We start from the raw sequence: 23,005 nt of genomic DNA on the forward strand, positions 1-23,005 counted from the left end.
GTGGTCGCGGCAGAATGTGATGCTAATTAATTGGGTCGCTGTTTTCTATTAGTTTTTGTCTAGTCCAAATCTAATAGAAACGTCTAGTTTGAACGTTAGATTTGGGAAAAGTGAAAATCTAATTTTCTTTATGGGAAATAGTCTTTCTTATGTTACGGGAGTTAGTTGAGGTGCTTGACTTTTTAGGAAAGTATATTAATTTGCATATTTATTGGAAAAAACAGTGAATAGATAAGTCATTGCGAAACCTCTATTGTAGGACAAGATCATAACTATCTTTAAATAATGCACTAATTATACAGATAAAACACTAGAATTATTCACCCGTACCTATTAAGTATTTCACAAGTGAACTTGTGACTGAACATAACCACTTTCGTAACTACAATACTTACCTACCTAAGTACCCAAGACTCATTTTCGCATTTTCAACTATAACTCAAACTCAAAACAAACTTAACATAACCAAACAAATATTTGATGTTCTCCGTAATCGAACCTTAAGTTACATGACGTTTACCGATCATAATAAAGGTTAATTTACTACATACAGTTTAACCTGTCTGACCTTTAGAGTACCCTGCAGCCTACAAACTTTTAGTCGGCCGACAGTTTGTTAGGGATCATAGATCAGTATGAAAATGAATATAGAAAGATCAGGTATTTAGCTGGTATCAGACCGACTGAAAACTTTGATTGGAATCAAGATTTTCTTGATCTATCTAGGCGGCTAGTTGAAGCTTCTCGTGACCAAATTCCCGTGGCATTTTTTTTACCAGGATAATGTTTTTATCTTTACTGTACATTTTTGTAAACCCATATTTTATATCAGGTTTTCTTTAAAAAAAAATGCCAGTCATCGGGTCAACTGTAACTGTCGGCCAACTATTTAGTTTGCAGTATGTAGCTACGCTTAAGCTGAGCAGTTTTAGGAAACTATAGCGATAGTCAAGGGCGAAGCATACTGCGTAGTATGTAATTATAATTTGTGATTTTTGACCGAGAAACCAGTTTCGGAAACAATAAGGTTGTAAAGTTATCAATATGTAAAATAATCAATCAAGCTGTAGTCGGATTAAGACTGATGTTTGATGGAAATCAATTTGTTTGAATATAAATGCGCATATTTTCATTGAAGTTTTCAAAGAAAAAAAGTAGAAAATTACTTATTTTCATCGCAAACATTTCGTTATAGTAGACGGGCGCATTTGAACTTATTTTATTAGTTTTTTTTTCTAACAATAATTATATTAATTACTTGAAATATTTTTCTTAATAAGGTAACGTATTATTTTTCAGTAAAATTGCGAACTTTCATCACAATAACAATATTTTCTTGAAGTTTTCCAATTTTTGACCACTTATTCTAACTAACATACATTTGATTCAAGATCTATCTATACTAACATTTTTTGCCATACAAATCTGTGCAAATGTGTACCCATTGTGTTACACACAGCAAAATCACTCATTTATTTACATCAATTACAGTTAAGTACATACGTACTGAAGATATTTGCTGTTACAGTTAATTTCTTATCGAACTAAGGTAATCCCAACGTGACATTTGAACCTGCAGTTAATTTAATCTGTCAGATAAGCGGTTACTACACTCGGGTTCTTTCAGTTAAGATGCAATTACATTGGTAAACCAATTAACCGCTTTCAAAAAAGATGCACTGTGAATGGGGTTTTGATTGCATAAAATTTTAAATCAGATGATATATTTTTACAGACAATCTTTGTAATGTAACTTAACTTTGGTAATTAAATCAACGTTAAAAAAATCATTATCATTTTACTTCACATGAAGCATTTATATAAAATTCATATGCTAAGAAAACCCAGTACAGTTTTCCGCTTTTCATTCCAGAAAATCGTCACGTCATAATTTAAAAACGCTAAGTCAACAAACATTAATAAAAATATGCAAGAACAAAAAATTCATTGATCAATTTTATTATTTTGACAAACAACGTCCACTATTGGTCGATACGACAATGAATCTATTAGCTCATTCATTTATACATGTCTAGTGTATCCAGAATCTTATTTATGTACTTATCTATGTACTGTTGTATGTATTGTTCAGTTACATGTCATGATCCGTTGTGAACGCACGCGTCTGCGATAAAAATATCCGAATTTACGTACGCGACTGTGCTTAGAACAAAAGACAACAGTTTTATATTAGAGTGAACTAAATTAGTGTTGTACTATCATCGAATTATTGTTTGTGATTTTATTAACAAAATCGATTAATATCCATTCGATTTTTTTCAATTTGATGCGGATTTTCGAAAGGTGAGTTTTTCTTTTTGTTATTATTATTATTTGTGTGTAGGTGATAAGTAATTGTGTTAATTAATCAAAAATAGGTATAATTAAGTTCCACGTGACTGATACTACACACCTGTGTTTGTTTACCAAAAGATAAATATAAACGACTAAAGGGCGACTTAGATTAGGAATATTTTTCTTTCACTATCAAGGGGCTAGGCCACCAGTCATGTCACAGTTATTTTTTTTTTATCTACCTATTTAACGATTTTCGCGTGTAACTGTTATCGGAATTTATCAATAATTTTGCTATTTATCAGCAATTGGAGTTACATTGCCTTAATTCATGATTATTTATTAGTAAAGTATGGTTGGTTGAAGTATTAATTTGAATATGCACATACATTTATCAACCTAATTGAATAAGAAAATAAATAGATATAGATATTGTATTCTCTCTTATGTTTATTTCTACCAATAATTATTTTTTCATTATTGTTGGTTTACTACGTACCTAATAAAAAATCAGTAGATTGTAGAAAATATAATCAGCTGATACCGCTGATAAGCGAAGTTGTATCATTCAAATATCTTTTGTTTTTTATGAATTGAATAATATCTAACAAATACGACAAACCTTTCTTCTATGAAATCTGTATGTACTAAACACTAAAGATTATAAAAATAATTATTTACAACAAAACCAACTACTTACTTTCAAAACTATGTATTAATGTGTATTTTAAAACTATCAATTTTCCCGCAAGTTCACCTGCATCCCATGGTAACTACTGCGCGTAGGATAAAATATAGCCATGAATTTCCATGCCATGATTTTTTTTTCAAATCTTTCCAGAAGTTTCGGAGCCTTTAGAGTACAAACTAAAAAATGTTTAACCTTTACCTATTATATGAGCATAGATGGATGTGTTTTCAATTTATTAAACAGTTAGATGATACGCATATTCAATGGCTATTTTTAAGTTATTTTGGACATAAACTCAAATTCTGCCTATTCATTGTAACGTTGTAAATGCCTAGTTTGTGTGAGTCAGAAAATATACAAGTTTTCTATAAGATGTTGCGACATATGTGCGTCGGTAGATTAAGAGTTTTCTCTCCAAAGGTAATAATATGTACACAAGTGCGCATCAAAAATCTTGCCTTTGTTTACATACATAGGTGTTGATTCAAAAAAATATGTGTTGTGTGTTTTTTTTGACCTTCAAAAAGTGCTGATTTTCAGCGTACTTTGATTAAATTAATTTGATTTTGATTTTGTCATTAGAATCATGTAAAATTGTGTTAATATACCTATTGAGATGAAATGTTTGTGAATTCAATTTACAAGAAACGATTGGTTATAAAACTCAATTTACAATTATCAAAAAATTAGAAGAGGTAGCACTTATGATGGTTACAGGTTTAATGGTAATTAACATACTTATTTAGATACAAAATTAAAAAATCGCACCACTCTATTTAAGAAACCCGAGGTTTTCATAATTTAAGGATCCTTACATAGGGACAGACATCATGAAGCGACTGTTTATACTGATTATATATTTACCAAGAGGTATTATTAGTTTAGGTACTACTAAGATATCTAACTACATTACTGCATTATGTAGATAAAAGTTTACGCGTCTGACTAACCATTTGTTAGTTCTAGCATAAGATGAAAAATGTTATGCAATATTAAAAGTTGTCTTTAAGAGGACGAATTGGAATTTTTGGCGCCAAGGATTTCAATTTTTCTCAGTAAATACAAAACGGATCAAAATACAACTTGGTTACCTGAAAGTTCATGATATAAACCTTATTTTGTTAGAAGTAGAAACATGATTAGGTAACTTTTATAACAGAGAAAAATATATCAAACATACCTCTTTTTAAAAAGGGATTCACATATTATGGGCATACGGGACCGATTTAAGCCTCTTAACTTTTTTAGTAGTTGAGTATATACATACTCTTTAAAATTGTAGAAGGAATTTTTATCAAATTATCATTTCTAAATAATAAAATTACAAAACCATTTTGTCGCTTACGACTTTTAGTTATAAGCTAGCGCGCGTATTGTTATCCTCGTCCCGCTCAGACGCTCCGACCCCTTTTGGCGTCTTAGATGCGCGTGCCGGTTATGGAATTATTGTTGACCAATTCCTCGCCTTAAATCTGTATGTATCCAGTTTTATAATTATGCTGACTAACAGTGATTCTCTCAGTTTTAATCAGTGGTGACAAATATTAGTTAACACTCTATTTATGAAGGGATTGTATAATAGCTGCTTCTTTTATTTATTTTCCGGCTAGACTTTGTACTTGATCTGATTTGTAAAAGATAAAAATGGTGATAAAATGTTGGAGATTACGATTTTCTAAAAATAAGAATTTATCTGAACAGCTGAGTAACAGTGTTTTACGAGGAGCGACTGCCTATGCGACCTCCTTAATACCCCTAGGTAAGACAGGTTGTCAGACTTAATGGCTTTTGACTACCCGTTTCGACTGCCAAAGATGTTCAAATGACAGCCGGGACCTACAGTTTATCACCCATCCATGGACCGACCACATCGACTGAACCAAATAAGAATTTTCAATTTGTGGAAATTCCCATAGGTAGGTAATTGAAGACAAACACTCTGACAGCCAGTCTTACCAAGGGTTATCTGGATAACTGAGTTGAGGAGGTCAGTTAGACAGTCACTGCATTATTTAATGACACCGGAGATATCTTACAATAAAAAATAACGTTAGTATGAGTTACAATGACCGTGAGTACATGTGAACTCTTCGCCGGTCTTTATGACATTAAGTGCGCTTATTGAAGGTTCCGGTGTTTTAAATCTACTTGAAGAAAGAAGGCTCAAATGCATTCTTTGTGCGACCATAAAGAAAAGAGTTATTTATGATCAGGGTCAATTCTCGGAGGAATTTTCGAAAATCGTTTGAAGGCAGCGGTAGAGCATTCTACAATAGAAAAACTGAGCTTTTTACAATAATTAATTAATAATTATATTAATGTACAAAAGTACATACGAACTGAGAACCTCTTTTTTTAAGTCAGTTAATAAAATATCCCTTTATGACCTAACCAAACAGCAATAATTTGGTACATTTCATTAAAATATTCCCTTAATTCGAGATATATTTATAGGAAAATTGCCACGATTAAAGATCATTGACAATAATATATCAAATGGGTACTTAATTGATTAAATTAACATAATTATTTACGTCATGGCATATAATCATGTAACCTTTTGTGAAGTAAAATTAGTCCTATTATGCGGATGACGCTGAAATATATTTTTAGTACAAAAAATACATTAAATATGTTTTATTAATAGTTACTGGACTATTTTTACTCATATGGATTACTTTAAAACATGCAGAAGTACTAGAAATTGCTTATCGTCGTCTCAAAGTGAAAATTATGGAAACTATTTTTTCTCGATTTAGGTAATGTGATAATAGTGATAACGCTTTCTCAGGCCCTACTTTTCAATTGAATATTGACATAGACATTAATCAAAGTCAGGAAATACAAAACACACATTATATTATTTACGTATTACTTTGGTTGATTATTTGTAACCCAAATATGAAATGAGAAACATTTTGTTCCCCACCTGTAATTTTTTCCGCAATTTTACGGATCAGTTTTCCTCATTATATCCTGTTTTTGTTTATTTTTATCCCCAAGGCTCTTAGGTAAAGGGTTTGTTTTCATCATATATTATTTGGAAGACTTTTTAGTAATTATATTTAATTGGAGGTGACCTACTTTCTATCTATATCTACTAATATAATAAAAAGGTTTTTTTTTGGTTGTACCATAAAGACTCCAAAGCTACTCAACAGATTTGAAGAATTATTTCACTTTTGGTAAGCTACGCCTATATTTTATCCCGGTACCGGCAGTAGTTCCCACGGAACGCGGATGAACGGTTTGTTTTTACATATAGAGACCACTGTAAAAAAAAACAACTAAAACTAAAGATTTTTCTCCTCAATTCTGCTAAACGCTACATTTTTCCGAACAATTTATCACAAACACTAGCATAGACAAAGTCAGTTATTTTTAATAAAGAGTGACGCTACCCGACCTCGGGCGCACAATTAGGTGGCAACACCAGTAAATCAGAGCCGGAGGTCAGCTGGACCCGATGTGTTGTGCTGACACTTAGCCCGACTCCACTGGGATTGCTAACAAAATTATTAGGAAGTAGTTACTATTAGTACTTTAGGTTGATAGGAGACTGATATGCTCATATTTACGGAAGAAAAAGTTAAGAATGCCGTGAAGAAAGATGGCATGGTATTTGTTTAGATAAGAACTAGTTTGCAGTGTTCCCAACTTAGCTTAGTCTTAGCTTAGCTTTTATTAATGAAACATATTATACATATAAGTTATATTTCATGAATGTGGACTAGCCATAGGTACTTATGGAGGTGATGTCCTCCTAACCGATTATCGGCTACGGCGGCTGTTCTCATGTAAGGAGATTAACCAACTACGCAGGACATATTATAGTGCACGAGCATTTGCGCAGACACAGGTGCACTCACTATTCCTTAACTCTCATAGCCCGATGGGACGGTAATCCGACACGACCGGAGAGAGATCAGGCGCAGGACCGACATTTACGTGCTCTCCGATGCACGGGTGTATCAATCACCAGCTTCCAGGCTCCGGGCTGCTTTGTGAAAGTCTTCTAAAACCCACAAAGCGATTTCGGCCCGACTCGGGAATCGAACCCGAGACCTCGTGCTCAGCAGCCACACTTGCGACAGCTAGACCAACGAGGCAGCTTATGGAGGTACACTGTCTTTGTATGACTAAAGTCGGCTACTCTCTACTATACTACTAAGCGCTCGGTAGCGCTTCCGACATAACTATTATATAATCTGTGCTTCCGAGCTTACGCATAATAAGTACGCATTAGAGAATCTGAGAGAGAACTATTTATAACGGATATAACTATCATTAGAGAACTACCTACCTATATCTTTAACTGTTCCTAAAAATGCCATGAGCGTGTGACCAATTTTTTTTCATATTGCACAACCATACAAGAATTTGCACAACATTCTATCTTAGTCACAGCTTTTAGCCAATCTATTTCAAGACACTTGGTCCCCATTAAAACAAGGAAAGTATAAAGTAGGTATATTAATTACGTCACAATTTTATTGATAGTTGAATACAAACGGTCTCTGCGGTCGACAAATTGACGGTCATATGTCAACTGTGTTTGTATCAATCAAGCATTTGTTTTTATGTATGGAAATAGATACAAGTATTATCTTGTGCTAAATATTGTAGATTCTGCCGTGGCTGAAATGTCCGAAAGAGTTACCGCGGCCCTGGTATATGAAGGGCTTAAGAAGGAACATGGTGGGTTTTAGTCAGTCTGACATTCCCCCACGCTGCACTCACAGCGGGCTCATTTGATAATTTCCCATCAAAAAATGGATGGGAAGGCAGATGCAGATTGAGGAAAAGATTTATTGATTGCCTGAAATATGATAAGTAATTTTTATATCTGGACCGTTAGTTCTTAACATTTGAAGCATCCTAAAAAACATTAAAAGTGTCGGTCACTACAAAAAAACATTTTTTGATTTTCGGATAGCAGACTTAAAAATATTATTTAGACTTAAAAATAGGTATTCATTTAGTTTTATGCCATTCGTGAAATTGAATAGCAAGACACATAACAGACATGTCGTGTCCCGCAGTAATTGCCGTACACATCGATATTGGATAGGTTGAAAGGTCCTCTAACAGATTGAAACTGACCAATATAAAATACGTACAACAAATCCATTATTTATATGACTTCGTAGTATAATAATGTCAACGTTTCTTTCTTCAAAAAATTGATCAAACAGGCATTTTTTGTATGCCTTTATCTACCGAATGAAAAGCCCTTTTCGAAAAGGAACAGTAAAGAAATCTATAAAAAAAACGAAACCCAGATCAATGATTAGTAATTTTTAAAGGCATTAAAAATTACTTTAACGGATTTTTTTCCCGGCGTTTCGGATTCTTTAGACTCTAAAGAATCCGAAACGCCGGGAAAAAAATCTGCCCGTGACCATAGATGCTCTAAATTTTAGAGCATCTATGGTCACGGGCAGACTAATCGTCAACTATTGGTCGGGTTAGTATAATCGCCATAAAATCCATAAAAGTAGTTTTATTTAAATGCCTAATTTTCGCGTAATTGTCAGAAATCAGTACAAATTGTTATTGTTTTTCCCAAGTTCCGGCAGTTGGCCAGATAACTGGCGCCTGCACACCTGTTCGTAACAGATAAGCCGATTGATAGGTTACTGTAGTTAATAGCAATCCTTTCCGTTGATATCACATCGTTAACGTGTATAGCCTAAAGAAATATTAATTTATGTACGTAAAAGTTAACCAATATAAAAATATTAAGTAGGTAAATAAAGTAGAGCTGTAGATATAATTTCAATAGAAAATGCATGGTTTTCAGTTAAAAGCCTCTCAAGGAAAAGTATTAATTAGGAAGGAACTAGTTTATTATGCTCCAAAAAGTATTCACTAATGACTCATCTATTTTCTATGGCAAACATTTAAATCGGTTCAATGGCACTTTTATGGCCTAAAACAAAGATAAATTAATTAACTATGTGCTAGGATAGGATGAGTTTGCAAAAATCAGAGATGAGCTGGCGTTTAACCATAATACGCCACGTATCTCTTACAAAATTACACAATATTTACTAACACAAGACCAAAATAGAGTTCGCCTATACGAGTTAAGGTCATGGCACACATGAACGGCATGGTACGGGACAATGGTAGGTGCAAGCTCGATGTCATCCCGCCGTTGACTATTTTTATTGACTTTATAAAATGTTTTATAAAATATGAGACTAACCATTTTCCCCCGGTTTCATCCACGTCCCGTGGGAACTACTGCCCATACCTTATTCAAATTTAGCCCATGTTACTCAGCAGTTTTCCAACAGTGAAATCATTTGTCAGAGCCGTTAGGCAAACAAACAAAAAATCCTTCCTTTAACTACAAATATTATCATTTAAGGTTCAAATTCCACTTCCACAAGTTAATCGCCGATTTGGTGTGCCGACGTGTGCTACGACCTTTAGACTTTGCTACTAAAACGGTAATTCAAACCCACCTGACGTGGTCTGACGTAATTTGACGTTTACAAAGAATGACAGTGCGGATCGCAGTTTTTTTTTAATTCATTACAGTTTGTTTCATCAGCCTCAGTTAATGAGACATAGGTTATGGTAGACCAGATAAACATAGGATGTAGATGGATGCACAGATAAAAAAATCTGTTTTTAGATGACTGACTTTGTGGTAGGTAATGCACTTATAATTATATGTTTAAATATACCTACGTAGGTAAGTAAGTAGATCTAGCTACATTGTTTGGGATTGGGATGTGTGAGTAATAGTGATCCAGTCGATCTGGATGCAGCTGAGTACCAGTGTTTTACAAGGAGCGCCTGCCTATCTGACCTCCTCAATCCAGTTACCCGGGCAACCCGATACCCCATGGTTAGGTGCGAGTAATAAGGATGTTTCTGGAAATTTCCACGGGATGCGGGTGAAACCGCTTGTGGAAACTAGTCAATAGAATTAACTGGAATACAAGTAGGTATACCTACTTCTAAAATTAACTAGAATATTGTTCTAAAGATTAATTGAATTCAGTAGTTAAGGTCATTGAATTGCAAAACTCTTAAATAACAATCCAATTCTTGACGTGACGTTTTCTAGTTGAATAATTTACGTTTTTGTTGATTAATAAGACAGTTGAACAGTTCAATTGTCTCCCTAAAACAAGTTAAAAGTTCTTAGTTATTTGTTATTATATTAAAAGTTCTTATACAATGTTTGTACACATTTTATAACAAGTATTTTATAACAGCGCGACAGAGCTCTAGATAACTGCAAATCTACGCAGAGGAAAACATACTTATGTACAATAAAGATCTTATCTTGAGCATAGATTTTTCGAATCGGTAAAGAAGTTCCTGAGATTAGCGACTTCAGACAACATTTTCAGCTTTATAAAGTTGTAAATACAATCTGTTGATTTGCATCCGTGCCATATTCAAGGACGTAATTATGCTAATGATTCTCGACCCAAATCAACAAAAAAATTGGTAGATCAATTTTTTTTTTTTTTTCGGAATTCCGTCAATTTCATCTAGCCGTATTTAAACTTGACGCGTGTGTTACTGGCCTTAAAACCGTGCTGCGCCCTCACACAAACGCAAACACAAAGCATACGCAACGATTATTCATAATTTTCATTCATAAAATTGGATTACTTCTGAAATACTACGACATTACAATGACAAAAAAAGCAGTGCATATTAGTTATTTCCCGACTACTGTAATTCCAATCGATTATTTACGTATTTTATGTCCTCCTCCTGAAGTATGGCACAAATGCACATACACCTTGTATGTAACTATTGATAGATATGTGTGAGTTTCGAGCTATTCAGGTGTTGTATCATGGAAGTAAATCTGAAACTTATCAATTTCATTCTGTTTAATGACTACATAGTTACGATAATGTAAAAAAACGCATCATATTTTCCTTATGATTAGTGTGTTACAGGTGTTGTTATTGTCAGTTACATACATACCTACTCATCTATATCAATATTAATCTAAATTTTTTTGTCTGTACCCTAAACGCTCCGAAACTAATGAAACGATTTGAAAAATTATTTCATTGTTGGAATGAAACAGTCTTCCTGAGTAACATAGGCTGTTCTATCCGGGTTTACGCGGGTGACACTGCTGGAGCTAGAGTGATTATATAATACCATTGTCCAATGCAAATAGCTCCCTTTTCCATTGCGTCCATTGGACATTATGTACATTCATTCATCATCATCCTCCGAGCCTTTTCCCAACTATGTTGGGGTCGGCTTCCAATCTAACCGGATTGAAACAAAAGCAGCTGAGTACAAGTGCTTTACCAGGAGCGACTGCCTAACTGACCTCCTCAACCCAATCCGGGCAACATTTAGGACTTGACGTAAAACAAACCAACAGTGTCTAAAGACAAAAGTCTTCAATCAGTGCGTCCTACCTGTCATGACTTACGGAGCCGAAACGTGGACACTGTCGGTACGGCTGGTTCACAAGTTTAAAGTCGCTCAGCGGGCTATGGAAAGGGCTATGCTCGGCATTTCTCTGAGGGATCGCATCAGAAATGAGGTAATCCGTCAGAGAACCAAGGTCATCGACATAGGCCACCGAATCAGCAAGCTGAAGTGGCAGTGGGCTGGCCATATTAGCCGAAGAACCGATAACCGTTGGGGTAAACGAGTTTTAGAGTGGAGACCACGCCTCGGCAAACGTAGTGTAGGACGTCCTCAGGCACGGTGAAGTGATGACTTGCGCAAGACGGCTAGCAGGAGCTGGATGCGAGAAGCCGAAAATCGATGTCAGTGGCGTGCACTTGGAGAGGCCTATGTCCAGCAGTGGACTGCGATAGGCTGATGATGATGATGATGATGACCCTAAACGCTCCGAAACTAATGAACCGATTTGAAAAATCATTTAATTGTTGAAGAGATACACTCTTCCCTAGTAACATAGGCTATTTTATGCGGGCAGTAGTTCCCACGGGATGCGGGTGACACCACTGGCAGAAGCTAGAGTGATTATATAATGTACTAGCTTCTGCCAGCGGTTTCACACGCATCCCGTGGGAGCCTCTGCACAAACCCGGATAAAAACTATAGCCTATAGCCTTCCTCGATAAATGGGCTATCTAACACCGAAAGAATTGTTCAAATCGGACCAGTAGTTCCTGAGATTAGCGCGTTCAAACAAACAAACAAACTCTTCAGCTTTATAATATTAGTATAGATTGTCCATTGAAAATAGCTTCCTTTTCCATTACATCCATTGGACATTATGTACATTCATTCATCGGGGTCGGAGTCGGCTTCCAGTATAACCGGATGCAGCAGAGTACCAGTATTTTACAAGGAGCGACTGCCTATCTGACCTCCTCAACCCAGCAACCCAGCTACTCGGGCAACATTTGGGACCTGACGTAAAACCAGAGAAAATGATAAAACCGGGAATCAAACTCAAACTAGCCTTCTTGATAGTAAATATGTAGGTATACAGTTTAACTAGAACAAATATTTGAGCAAAGTGGAGAGCCGTAGAAACGCTAACATTGATTTAATATGATAACGAGTTAGTTTAACGATTACTAATTAAGCATTTTGATGTGTCACTGAGGCCTCTGTTTTTAACCGTTACGTATTTGGTTTAGTTTTATACAAGTATTCTATTAATACTACTTATTTAAAATATAATTTATGGCTGTTATGTATTTACAAGCATATTGATTAAATTTTTGAATATTCTTATACTTACAGAAACATAATATCATTCTTTAGTTTTAGAAGTTCACAGATTTTAGAAAATCTGGGAAAGAATAATTTATCGAGATTGCTTAAGAAGTTATATTAAAAAATAAATCTAACTAAGTTCCTGATAGTTAAGGACGATACCTACAACTTTATGAAAACTCCCAAATAGGTTGAAAATAAAATGAAATAACAAATACTGTGGAGGAAATGAAAGTATTTGTACGTGTGAGTTTTCCTTCTGCGGTGAATGGGTGAAAAACACTTCACGATCGTATTGTGAATTTCAACGAAATGGCACACGAAATATTTCGAGTGCCATCAATTTTAATGACGGCGCTGCTGACTTTCAGCACTGAAACTGGAATATTAGAAAAATATTGATTCATATTAAGGTGTATTGTATTGTAGTTAAGTTCATTTCATATTTATTTGCATACCATAATGTTACAATGATGTTACAGTCAGCGTCAAATAGTTAGTGACACTCAGGGTATTCAAATAAATAGACGCAGCCAAAAAGTCAATAATATCGGTACAAACAAAGTTTCCATATTGTTGTCAACAATATATTCGGTCAAAAGGTCGAAACGTTTAAAATGTCATATAGATCGGTTCAGTCAAACCGCCATAAATATGGTTACAGTCATCCCGCCAATGGTATCCAAGCATTATAAATGTTCAAAAATATGGAACACATTAGAAAAATAAACTAGCATGTAAGGACGGCCGCACATGTCAGGTACCTGATTTGATTCTCCAATTGGAAACCCGATCGGAGGAGTCCCACATACAGGCGATTGATTGTATTGGCGATTGTATCAAAGAACGCTTATATTTTTTTTTTTTTTTTAACTAAAAAAGTTTACGAATTTCTATTAGCAACTAATGTCAAAAGAATGTAAGAATGAAAGAAAAAAAAGCGATGCTATTGGGAATACACAGAGATTAATTCTATCGTTTAAGTCGTCATGACGTATGTTCCATAAACATACGGGATTCTTTTTGACAGGTAATTAGCACCACGTACGTCCGCACCGCACGATGGCCAAGGCGACCTGGACATCTGGAGACAAACCCGTACGAACGAACCGAATGTGTGCACCGCTACATAGAAATTGTACTGCGAGTGCGCCTTCAGGTACCCGATTCGGTTACTTGAACGGTCGTCGAGTCGATCCGATGCACGATGGTCGGACGTTAGATTTTTTAATCATTCGGGCAGAATCGTGCGTGTGTGCCTTTTGTTGCGGTCAGCCGCACGGCTGACCGCATTCCGGCTAACCGCACAATGCGTAGGGGCCCTAAGAATATTTTCTATGGAATTGACGGCTTCGGGTACCTTGATTTGATAACCGCATCGGGAACCCGACGCAAAAATCTGAAGTGTGCGGCCGCCCTTTTAGAAGTAAACGGTTTCCCAAACATGAAAACCTCTTTAGGCAATCTAGTATTGTTTGCATGTCATTATATTATCTATCAGTCATATCAATGTCAAGTTCACTACTAAAGCAAGCTAGAAATAAGTTTTTCATGCTTAAATATGGCTACTTATCGCATTAGTGAGACCACAAAACACCGAATTATATATTTGAGAGAGGAAGGTGTTTCCGTAACAGATATTTCAAATGAATTGGGAATATCCGTAAGTATCGCTTTAGATGAGTTATATCGAATCGAATTGAATTATTCGCATCTCTTCAGTTTTTTTTCTTTCTTTTATTTAGAGAAACACCGTATACCGTTGGCTAGAGAGATGGCAAAGTGATGGTGCATTGCAAAACCATGTTTCATTTGGTCGTCCACGTCAAACGAGTATAAATCAAGACAGAAATATAGTGCAGCGAGCTATTAGCAATCGTTTTATAAACTCCAGGAGTATGTCTGTGGAATTTGGTATATCACAGAGCACAATAAGACGTCGCCTGCGAGAGCATGGGTTACGCCATCGTATTCCTGCTAAAAAGCCTATATTAACACCGAGGCTTAAAGCGCAGCGTTTACAATTCGCACGAAATTATTTAAATTTCAATTTTGATAACGTGATCTTTGTAGATGAAAAAGTTTTTTGTTCGTCTGCTCAGGGACGCTTATCTCTATACCGAACATCGAACACAAGGTATGATGAAAGAAATGTCCTCCCTAACAACCGCAGTGGCCGAATCACCTTAGGATTTTGGGGATGGATGACCCAAAGCGGACCAGGAGAGCTAGTCGAAGTGGGAGGAAGAATGAATGGCCCCAGATACAAAGACATACTCGAAAACGTTTTGCTTCCAACAGCCAGGATTTTTTTTCCCCATGAAAGGATTAGGTTTGTCCAAGATAACAGTTCCGTGCACAACTCCAGAGTTGTTCAAAATTACTTGGATGGTAACATGGACCTGGAATTAATTTCGATGCCGCCTCATAGTCCCGACCTAAACCCGATCGAAAATTTATGGGGCAAAATGGTTCAGGTATGGGACAGTACTCGAGCACGAACCACCGCAAATTTAAGAACTCACGTCGAAGAAGTCTGGGATTCCATGAGAGGAGACAATTTTTGCTATAATGCGGTACAATCCATGCGAAGACGTCTTTCTGACGTAATTCTAGCAGAGGGTGGCTATACACGATTTTAGTAAAAAAAATAAAAATAAAGATAATTAAAGCAAAAATGTTTTTGTTTATTTTTACACCCGTTGAGAGAATAGAATAGAATAGAATAGAATAGAATAGAATATTTTTTATTTGTAAAACATAGGTATTGACAAAATAAAGATCTTACGTATGTATAATTAGAACGCTATGTTTTGTCATTACGACGTACAAATGTAGTAGAGAAAAAAAAAACTTAACATGAAATTGACAAACAAAAATAGTAATTAAATCATCAGAAAACAAAATAAACAACAATAAATACAATTCACAGAGACATATCATTCAAATATTCATCCAAAGAGTAGTTTTCTGTGTTCTATACGTTCCAAAGTGACTTGATAAAAAGTGCTCATTTTGTCGTTAATACGGAATGTGGTAATTTTAATTAAGTACAAAAGTTAAATTAAGTACGAAATAATTTCGTATTAAGCAACATACATTTGTGACATGAACATGTTATTGAATCATAGATAAGCACTCTTTCTCTATGAGATATATGTACTCATACTCATTATCAATGAGGTTTACATCTATTTCCAGTCGGCTATTTCTTGCATAAAATATAAGTACTTATCGTAAACGGCTATGCACGAAATTATTTACAAAACAAAAGACATGTCTATGACGTCATGCTTAAAATGAAAAGGACAGCAGAAGTTTCTATCCCTTTCATTTTGTGAAATGTTGACGTGAGAAATAATATTTAAAATATAAAGCAGTAAAGTTCATTTTTCTAATGTGTTCCATATTTTTGAACACTTATAATGCTTGGATACCATTGGCGGGATGACTGTAACCATATTTATGGCGGTTTGACTGAACCGATCTATATGACATTTTAAACGTTTCGACCTTTTGAGCGAATATATTGTTGACAACAATATGGAAACTTTGTTTGTACCGATATTATTGACTTTTTGGTTGCGTCTATTTATTTGAATACCCTGAGTGTCACTAACTATTTGACGCTGACTGTACAAGGGGCTTAAAGCTAGGCACATATTATGGACCCTGGTAGGGCACAGCAAAAGAAGGCATTAATTTAGTTTTTGACACTTTATTTAGTTGTTATAGGTAAAATTATTAAATTTATTCAATCAAAATTAAAAAAAAAATGGTTTTGTAAACTTATATGTATACCTACTATTTTTTTCACAACAAATCAATTTGGAAAACAATTTTTTTAGCTTTTTGAATACCTACGTATTTTTTATCATATTTAAATAATCAAAAAATGCAAGCACGTGTAGCAAGGCCATTAATGGATTAAATTAAAATGAATTAACAGAAATTAAAAATGTTTACGAGGCACTATGCATTAATTCAACAATTAAAATGCAATTTATCAAGTTTCACATTTTATAAAATCGTTAGGATGACGTTCGTACCTAAACTGTGAGATATCCTTTTCATGTTTATTTAGTCTTATAGTTCGGCCATTCAGAGAATGCGTTCCTGACACGTCGCGATTGAACTGACGACGTAACTTTGCAATGGCGTTGCAGTTACGATAAAAATATTTTTGCTGGTTGTTTACCGTTTTAACAATTGAGGAGCATTAAAACAACATTATTATATCAATAATCAATGAATGTAGTTACGTCGTCAGTTCAATCGCGACGTGTCAGGAACGCATTCTCTGAATGGCCGAACTATAATACTTATATAGGGAAAATATTGTTTAATGTTACAGTCTTTTTATCGTCCCACTGCTGGGCACAGGCCTCCTCTCACGCGGAGAAGGATTGAGCATTGATCACCACGCTTGCTCAATACGGGTTGGTGATTTCAGACTATATAGTCCAGGTTTCCTCAAGATGTATTCCTTCACCTTTTTATCAGCCGTCATGATCAGGCCTCTTCCTCTTCAAGCATCTACATTCATACTTAGCACACACCTTGTTGCATGCGTATCCTCCCTCCTCATTGTACCTCTATGATTGAGAACCTCCTCCTTTTTGGGAAGTCGGTTAAAAATAAAAAATTGATAATGCACTTTATATTCTTTCAAATGCTTTTAGATAGATGATCGATCAAAGTCGGAAACTTAGTACAATTTTTTTTGTACAACTGTCATCATATTTGTTTGCACTAAGGAAATGGTTTGAATACTAAATATTGAACTATGCAGTCAATCAGGGTATGATAGAATCAATTAATATATACGCGATCAACATACCTAATATTGACATATTTTTTTGTCGTTATTGCAATAAGTAATGCATAGTTAAATTTACTGAGCGTTTTTGCAGTTTATAAGAAAACAAAAGTCCGTTTGTTTTTTTTTTAGTTGCAAAATCCCGATGACCTCTGCCTGATGAATTTGACTGGCTAAAGCCCGCCTATGTGCCTTTAGGAGTCATGGTAACTGGTAACTCTTCAAACAATCAAGCATCTCCAAGCAGTTTTCGTACCTAAAGGGTCTTATGAGAACTAAGGGAGACTGTTACAACATTCATTTTTAACGGCGTATTAGGTATTTAGCATTGCAAAAAAATAACGTTTGAGGATGGTCTTGAGTTTATTATAATAAAAGTAAATTTCACACTTCATAGTTATTTCACCAGTTCGTCAACGGTCTTGTTTGTTGTAAATTAAAAATATTTGCACCTCTGCCTTCAAATTAGTTAGTCAAACTTAACTTGTCAAACTTGCTTCCCAAAGTGTTAGTGTTTTTTTTTTTTAAATTATTTCGGTAATCTCAAATGCCCTCTATTTATTTATAAGTAAGAATTGTACTATTATGTTGGCCTACCTTAGGTAAAATGCAGTTAATTTTCTTGGGAATAATATAAATAAGATGAACGCATTCACATAACTTTGAGTTTAATCTATTATAACGGTTCTTATCTTATTAAATCTTCCACAGATTGGTTAATAGTATAGAATATTCTTTATTGTACACTAATAACAAACATAGAAGGACATAACAAACAAGTAGTAGACAAGTACAATAGGCGGTCTTATCACTAAAAGCGATCTCTTCCAGACAACCTTTGCATGGATTCGATCTATAAAGAAATAGATTACAAAATAAACCCAATATGCGCTTAATGCGTTTGTTCCATAAATGGGTGAACCCTCCATTTCATACTTCGGCTTCTCTTTCGAGAAATAAGTAAATCCGTTATCATTTTTAAATCTTGGAAAGCCATTTTAAGAAGACTGAAAGTCTGACGAACCAGTTGTGATGCATTTTGTGAAATACTGTTACATGCACTTGTTGGGTAATGCACTTTAGATAGTCATCTTTCTTCAAATAACACTGGTTTTCAGATGCATCCAGTTTTATAAAAGCAGATAGATAATGATCCTTGTAATAAATTTAAGCGCAATGTAAATGCCTCATGTAAATTAATTTTTGCACAAAATTGACCAATTTACTATTACTTTCTTATCATTTGCCTGTACCTATCGATTCTTCTTTTTTTTATTATTATTTTTGTTATATATTTGTTGTTATGTATAGTTTGGTTTGGTTTAATTTAATTTGAGTTATTTTTAATTTGAGCGTTGTGCGCACCTTTAATTAACTTATTAACGCAGGACTCACCAAAATTGTAAAATACATGCGAAAGTTATTGTAAATAAGTTGTTGGTGTGCCTTGTAAATAAATTAAAAAAAAAATAGATACCATTGCAGATGGAAAATGATGTTGTAGTAAATTTTTATGCCTATATTCCGGTTACTGCAGCTAATTTTGATGGATAATCTTGTTGTCTATATTATATTACATTGCAACCCAGAAAATGTGACCAGATATTGGGTTGGTGGGTGGTTGAGGTTGAGGTCGTCGTAAACGTACTCAGCTGTATCCGGTAAAACTGGAAGCCGACCCTAACATAGTTGAGAAAAGGCTAGGCAGATTATAAGTTGCACTTCATATTTAGGAAAATGCTGATACAAATATCATGCGAATAATTACATTTAAGTGCATCCGGATGAGATAAAAGCTATTAAGTATATTATAGATAGGAACAATCCTATTACCTATGACTTTAAATGTCAAAATTAATTGATTGACGACAAACGCATCTGCATAGTGCTTGAGCCGAGTCGGGCTTGAGTAGACGGGTTCTGCGTACCTATGTGCATTGTAAGGAAATTGAAATTAGTATAAACTAGAGACTTTTTGCCTTATTACAAAAGACGTTCGTCACGTGTTTTAGAAAATGTTGTATGGAGAATTTTCCTAAAATGATAAATGCCTGTTTAACTTTTTTCTGGTAACACCATTTGTCTATGAGACGGTTAATTCTTATTAATTTATTATAACTAGCCTACTGTCACTTTATTATTACTGCCGCAGCTGCGTAAAGGCCTCCCCATCTCGCTTCCACACTTCCCGATCCTTGGACCGAGTCCACCAGTCTTCCCAGAAACCCATCTGCAGTGTCCACTGGATGACAATAGTGGCTCATCTCTTTTATTTTTTTCAGTATACTCCAAAATCGTCTTTTACTCGTTTTTTTCCAATTCTTATTTTATGAACATATATTTAATTCGTTTTAGATTTATTTCGATTTAGTTCGAATCCTGATGAGGTACTTATGCACCTGTATGACAACACCACTAAATGCTAAAATTATAAAAAAATAAATGCAACATTTATCTCTTTAATCTAAATATTATATAAAAGGCTTTATAAGTGGAAGATTTTTAAGTGGTATTTAATACTAGACTTAAATAAAAGCTTTTTATATTTATATATCTTGAACAGGTGTGCTTATATATTTTATTTTTGAACTTGTGAAAGGAACTCTGAAAGGTCATCATATAATTAGGTATGTGGATACTCTTGCACCATCTCACTTTCCTAGCTCGGCGCAATGTGCTGGTTCCGTTGCTGCGGCTGCAGAAAACCTCAAAAGGCGTGAATATAGTACCCTGGTGGGTAACTATACCTTTGAGCCTTCGGGCCGTGGGGTCCAAGTGCTCATCTGCTTTATAAAGATACGTCGAAGTGGCTTGATGACACTTATAAGTATAGATAATAAGTTTAAAATTAAACATTATAATGTAAATTCTAATTACCTATATTCTAATAAGTTCTGATACAAGGTATGTTGTTTTATGCAAGTTATTTTTTTTTTGCAGGTAAGGTGCTTTCTGTTTACTAGGAAACATTGAAATTAAAAAAGGTTTGTTAATAAAATAATGTTACATACTTTAAAAGTTCTATAATTATCTTTAGGAACTTTCTTTTGTTATTTGATAATTGAAAAAGTATTTTAAGAAATGGGGTATAGTTTATCAAAGGAGAGAGTTAATAATAAAAAGAAAGAATCATAGGGGAAAGAAACATTTGAATGTAACAACTTTAAACGGCTTCAGTTTGCTTGACTATGCAACCCAAGTAAGGGGCGAATTTTCTTTGCAGAGCTTCTTAAACAATACCAAGTTATACAGTTATTGATCAATTACAAAGTTATTTGTTATTAAAAAAAAAACGACCAAAAATATTTTCAAAATTAATATATTCACACTTCGGATTATTTTGACAACTTTATGTGCTGTGTTCATAACCTACGACAATTTTTAAGTATTTGAGAAAAAATAAATATATGTATTAGAACAATCAGTAATTTATTACTGTCAATGTTTGAGATCGATATAATACCTATGATGCTTATAAGAAATATCAAGCAAGACTTTCGAATATTTCATCATCAATAAGGTCACCCTGAAGATTCTCATTATTATCAAACAACTTAAAAAAATATGAACTGCATTTCTACCTAATTTTGAGTACAAAAAATCAAGTCAAAGTCGACATGTTTTTATTTCAATAGGTCTTTGCATACTCCTATGAATAGTCACACTAGTTGCACGATTTAAAAAAGTTGGTCTTTATGGAGAAGAGCCGGCAAGAAACTCCATGGACACTTTTCGAAAGAAAGTAATATGTTAGCTGAAAAAGTAGTATTAAAAATATACATATTTTTTCCTAACATTTTGTCAAATTTATGACAAAATGAATATTTGACAAAATTTTTAATGACAAAATTTTAGGACGTAGAGTAACGCCTGATTCCATAATTTATCTAAAGAGTATTTTCCTAATCAACTTTAAAGTGCTTGAAACGATAAATATAAAAAAAACACTTGGTTTCCAACAAAAAAAAAAAAATGATATTTTTGTGGGTGGCATCTACATAACACACACGTGATGAATATATTTTCGATTAAATGAAAAAAGAAACACTTTACAATACCGCGTTGACTTTTACAATTCTAGTTTATTAGTTCATTTGTGTATGCAAATATTGTTTAATAAACAATTATTTACATAAATACTAAATAACAATAATATATAAAGGTTGCAGTAACATCCGTAATGGTTTAAACAGTCGCAGCTGTAAATTGTTTATTTAAATACAACAATAACTCTTAATTTATTGTTTAAAAACCGGTAGAACAAGGATTCTGGATGGTAATGCACTAATTTATACACTAGGTACGTTTGTTGATAACATAATGGATTTAATGTGTTGTCATAAAATAAAGTGAAACATTTGCTTGTTTGTACCCCAAAGGCTCCGCAACTGCTGAACTGATTTGGAAAATATTTTACGGTTGGAAAGCTAAACATTTCTCAAGTAACATAGGCTATATTCTATCCCGGTACGAGCAGTAGTTCCCACAGGACACGAGTAAAACCGCGGGGAAACGGCTAGTAAATTATATAATTGCATCAACAAGTTATGAAAATATTTCGGCACCAATTAACATTTATAACATAATATTTTTGATTTGCCATATAATAATAATATTTGCTGATTACAGAGAAATCATTTTGGGTAAAGCCTTCGATACAGTAACTCACGTGATGGTTATTTATTTCTAAACAGTTTTTTTTTGTGCCAGGGGCGTATAAAATTAGAAAAAGGTTTAATTTATTTTATGTACCTTATTACCGCCATATATCTGTACTATTGTGTGATATTTCGTATCACATCGTGACAGTTTTGTGCAGTATTAGATTGGAGATACCCTAAGTACCTTATCTAGGTCCATCCTACATTGAATTATACATTGAATCTTTAACTGTTACAAGCCGCGTACTCACTTAATTCAGAAAGTAATAGTGACAAAAATACGTCGTCAAAAGCTGTGTAAGTAAATCAAAGTAATCATCAAATGACGCCGCCCGTTGTGGGTTAGAAGCGTGAAAAAAATCCCATCACGTTACTTCTGAAGCCCTTTATGTACCAGGGCCGCGGTAACTCTTTCGAACATTCTGGCGGCCCCGGATCGTTGGCGTCTCCAAACTATTGACACTGTGTTTTAAATAATAATAATAAATATATTTTTTCTTTACGTTGGCAACAGGTGGCAATTATTCGTTATTAATATTATTTTGATAGACGGCGACTATTAGCATTGAGATTAAAAGATTATATTATCTCTATTGTATATAAATAATATTTGGTTGTGATTTGTTTATATTATTATTGGAGAACAGTTTAACCTTTGGGCTGACGGTGTTACAAAGCCAAAAGCATGACAAAAGCGTCTCTCTCAGATATATTATTAGGTACTTCTGAAATGCAAAAGGTTATTCGAAATTAATGATTTTATTACTTTCACATTGTCGTATTTATGGAAATGTGTCTATTTAGAGAGTGGTATTTTGAATAAAGGGCTCTAGATATACG

General features: G+C 34.3%; 1 protein-coding gene across 1 annotated transcript in view; it reads left to right on the top strand.

Annotated features, from left to right (window-relative positions):
• The first annotated feature begins 2,095 nt into the window (after positions 1–2,095).
• Positions 2,096–23,005, top strand: part of LOC124629536 (protein peste-like) — a 61,369-nt gene continuing 40,459 nt past the window's right edge. Inside the window, exon 1 of the mRNA XM_047162959.1 lies at positions 2,096–2,304. Coding sequence (XP_047018915.1) covers positions 2,288–2,304 — 17 coding nt within the window. The 5' untranslated portion in view covers positions 2,096–2,287. The remainder of the gene's footprint in view (positions 2,305–23,005) is intronic.

This window comes from Helicoverpa zea, chromosome 4, assembly GCF_022581195.2.
Source record: "Helicoverpa zea isolate HzStark_Cry1AcR chromosome 4, ilHelZeax1.1, whole genome shotgun sequence".
Lineage (NCBI taxonomy): Eukaryota > Metazoa > Arthropoda > Insecta > Lepidoptera > Noctuidae > Helicoverpa > Helicoverpa zea.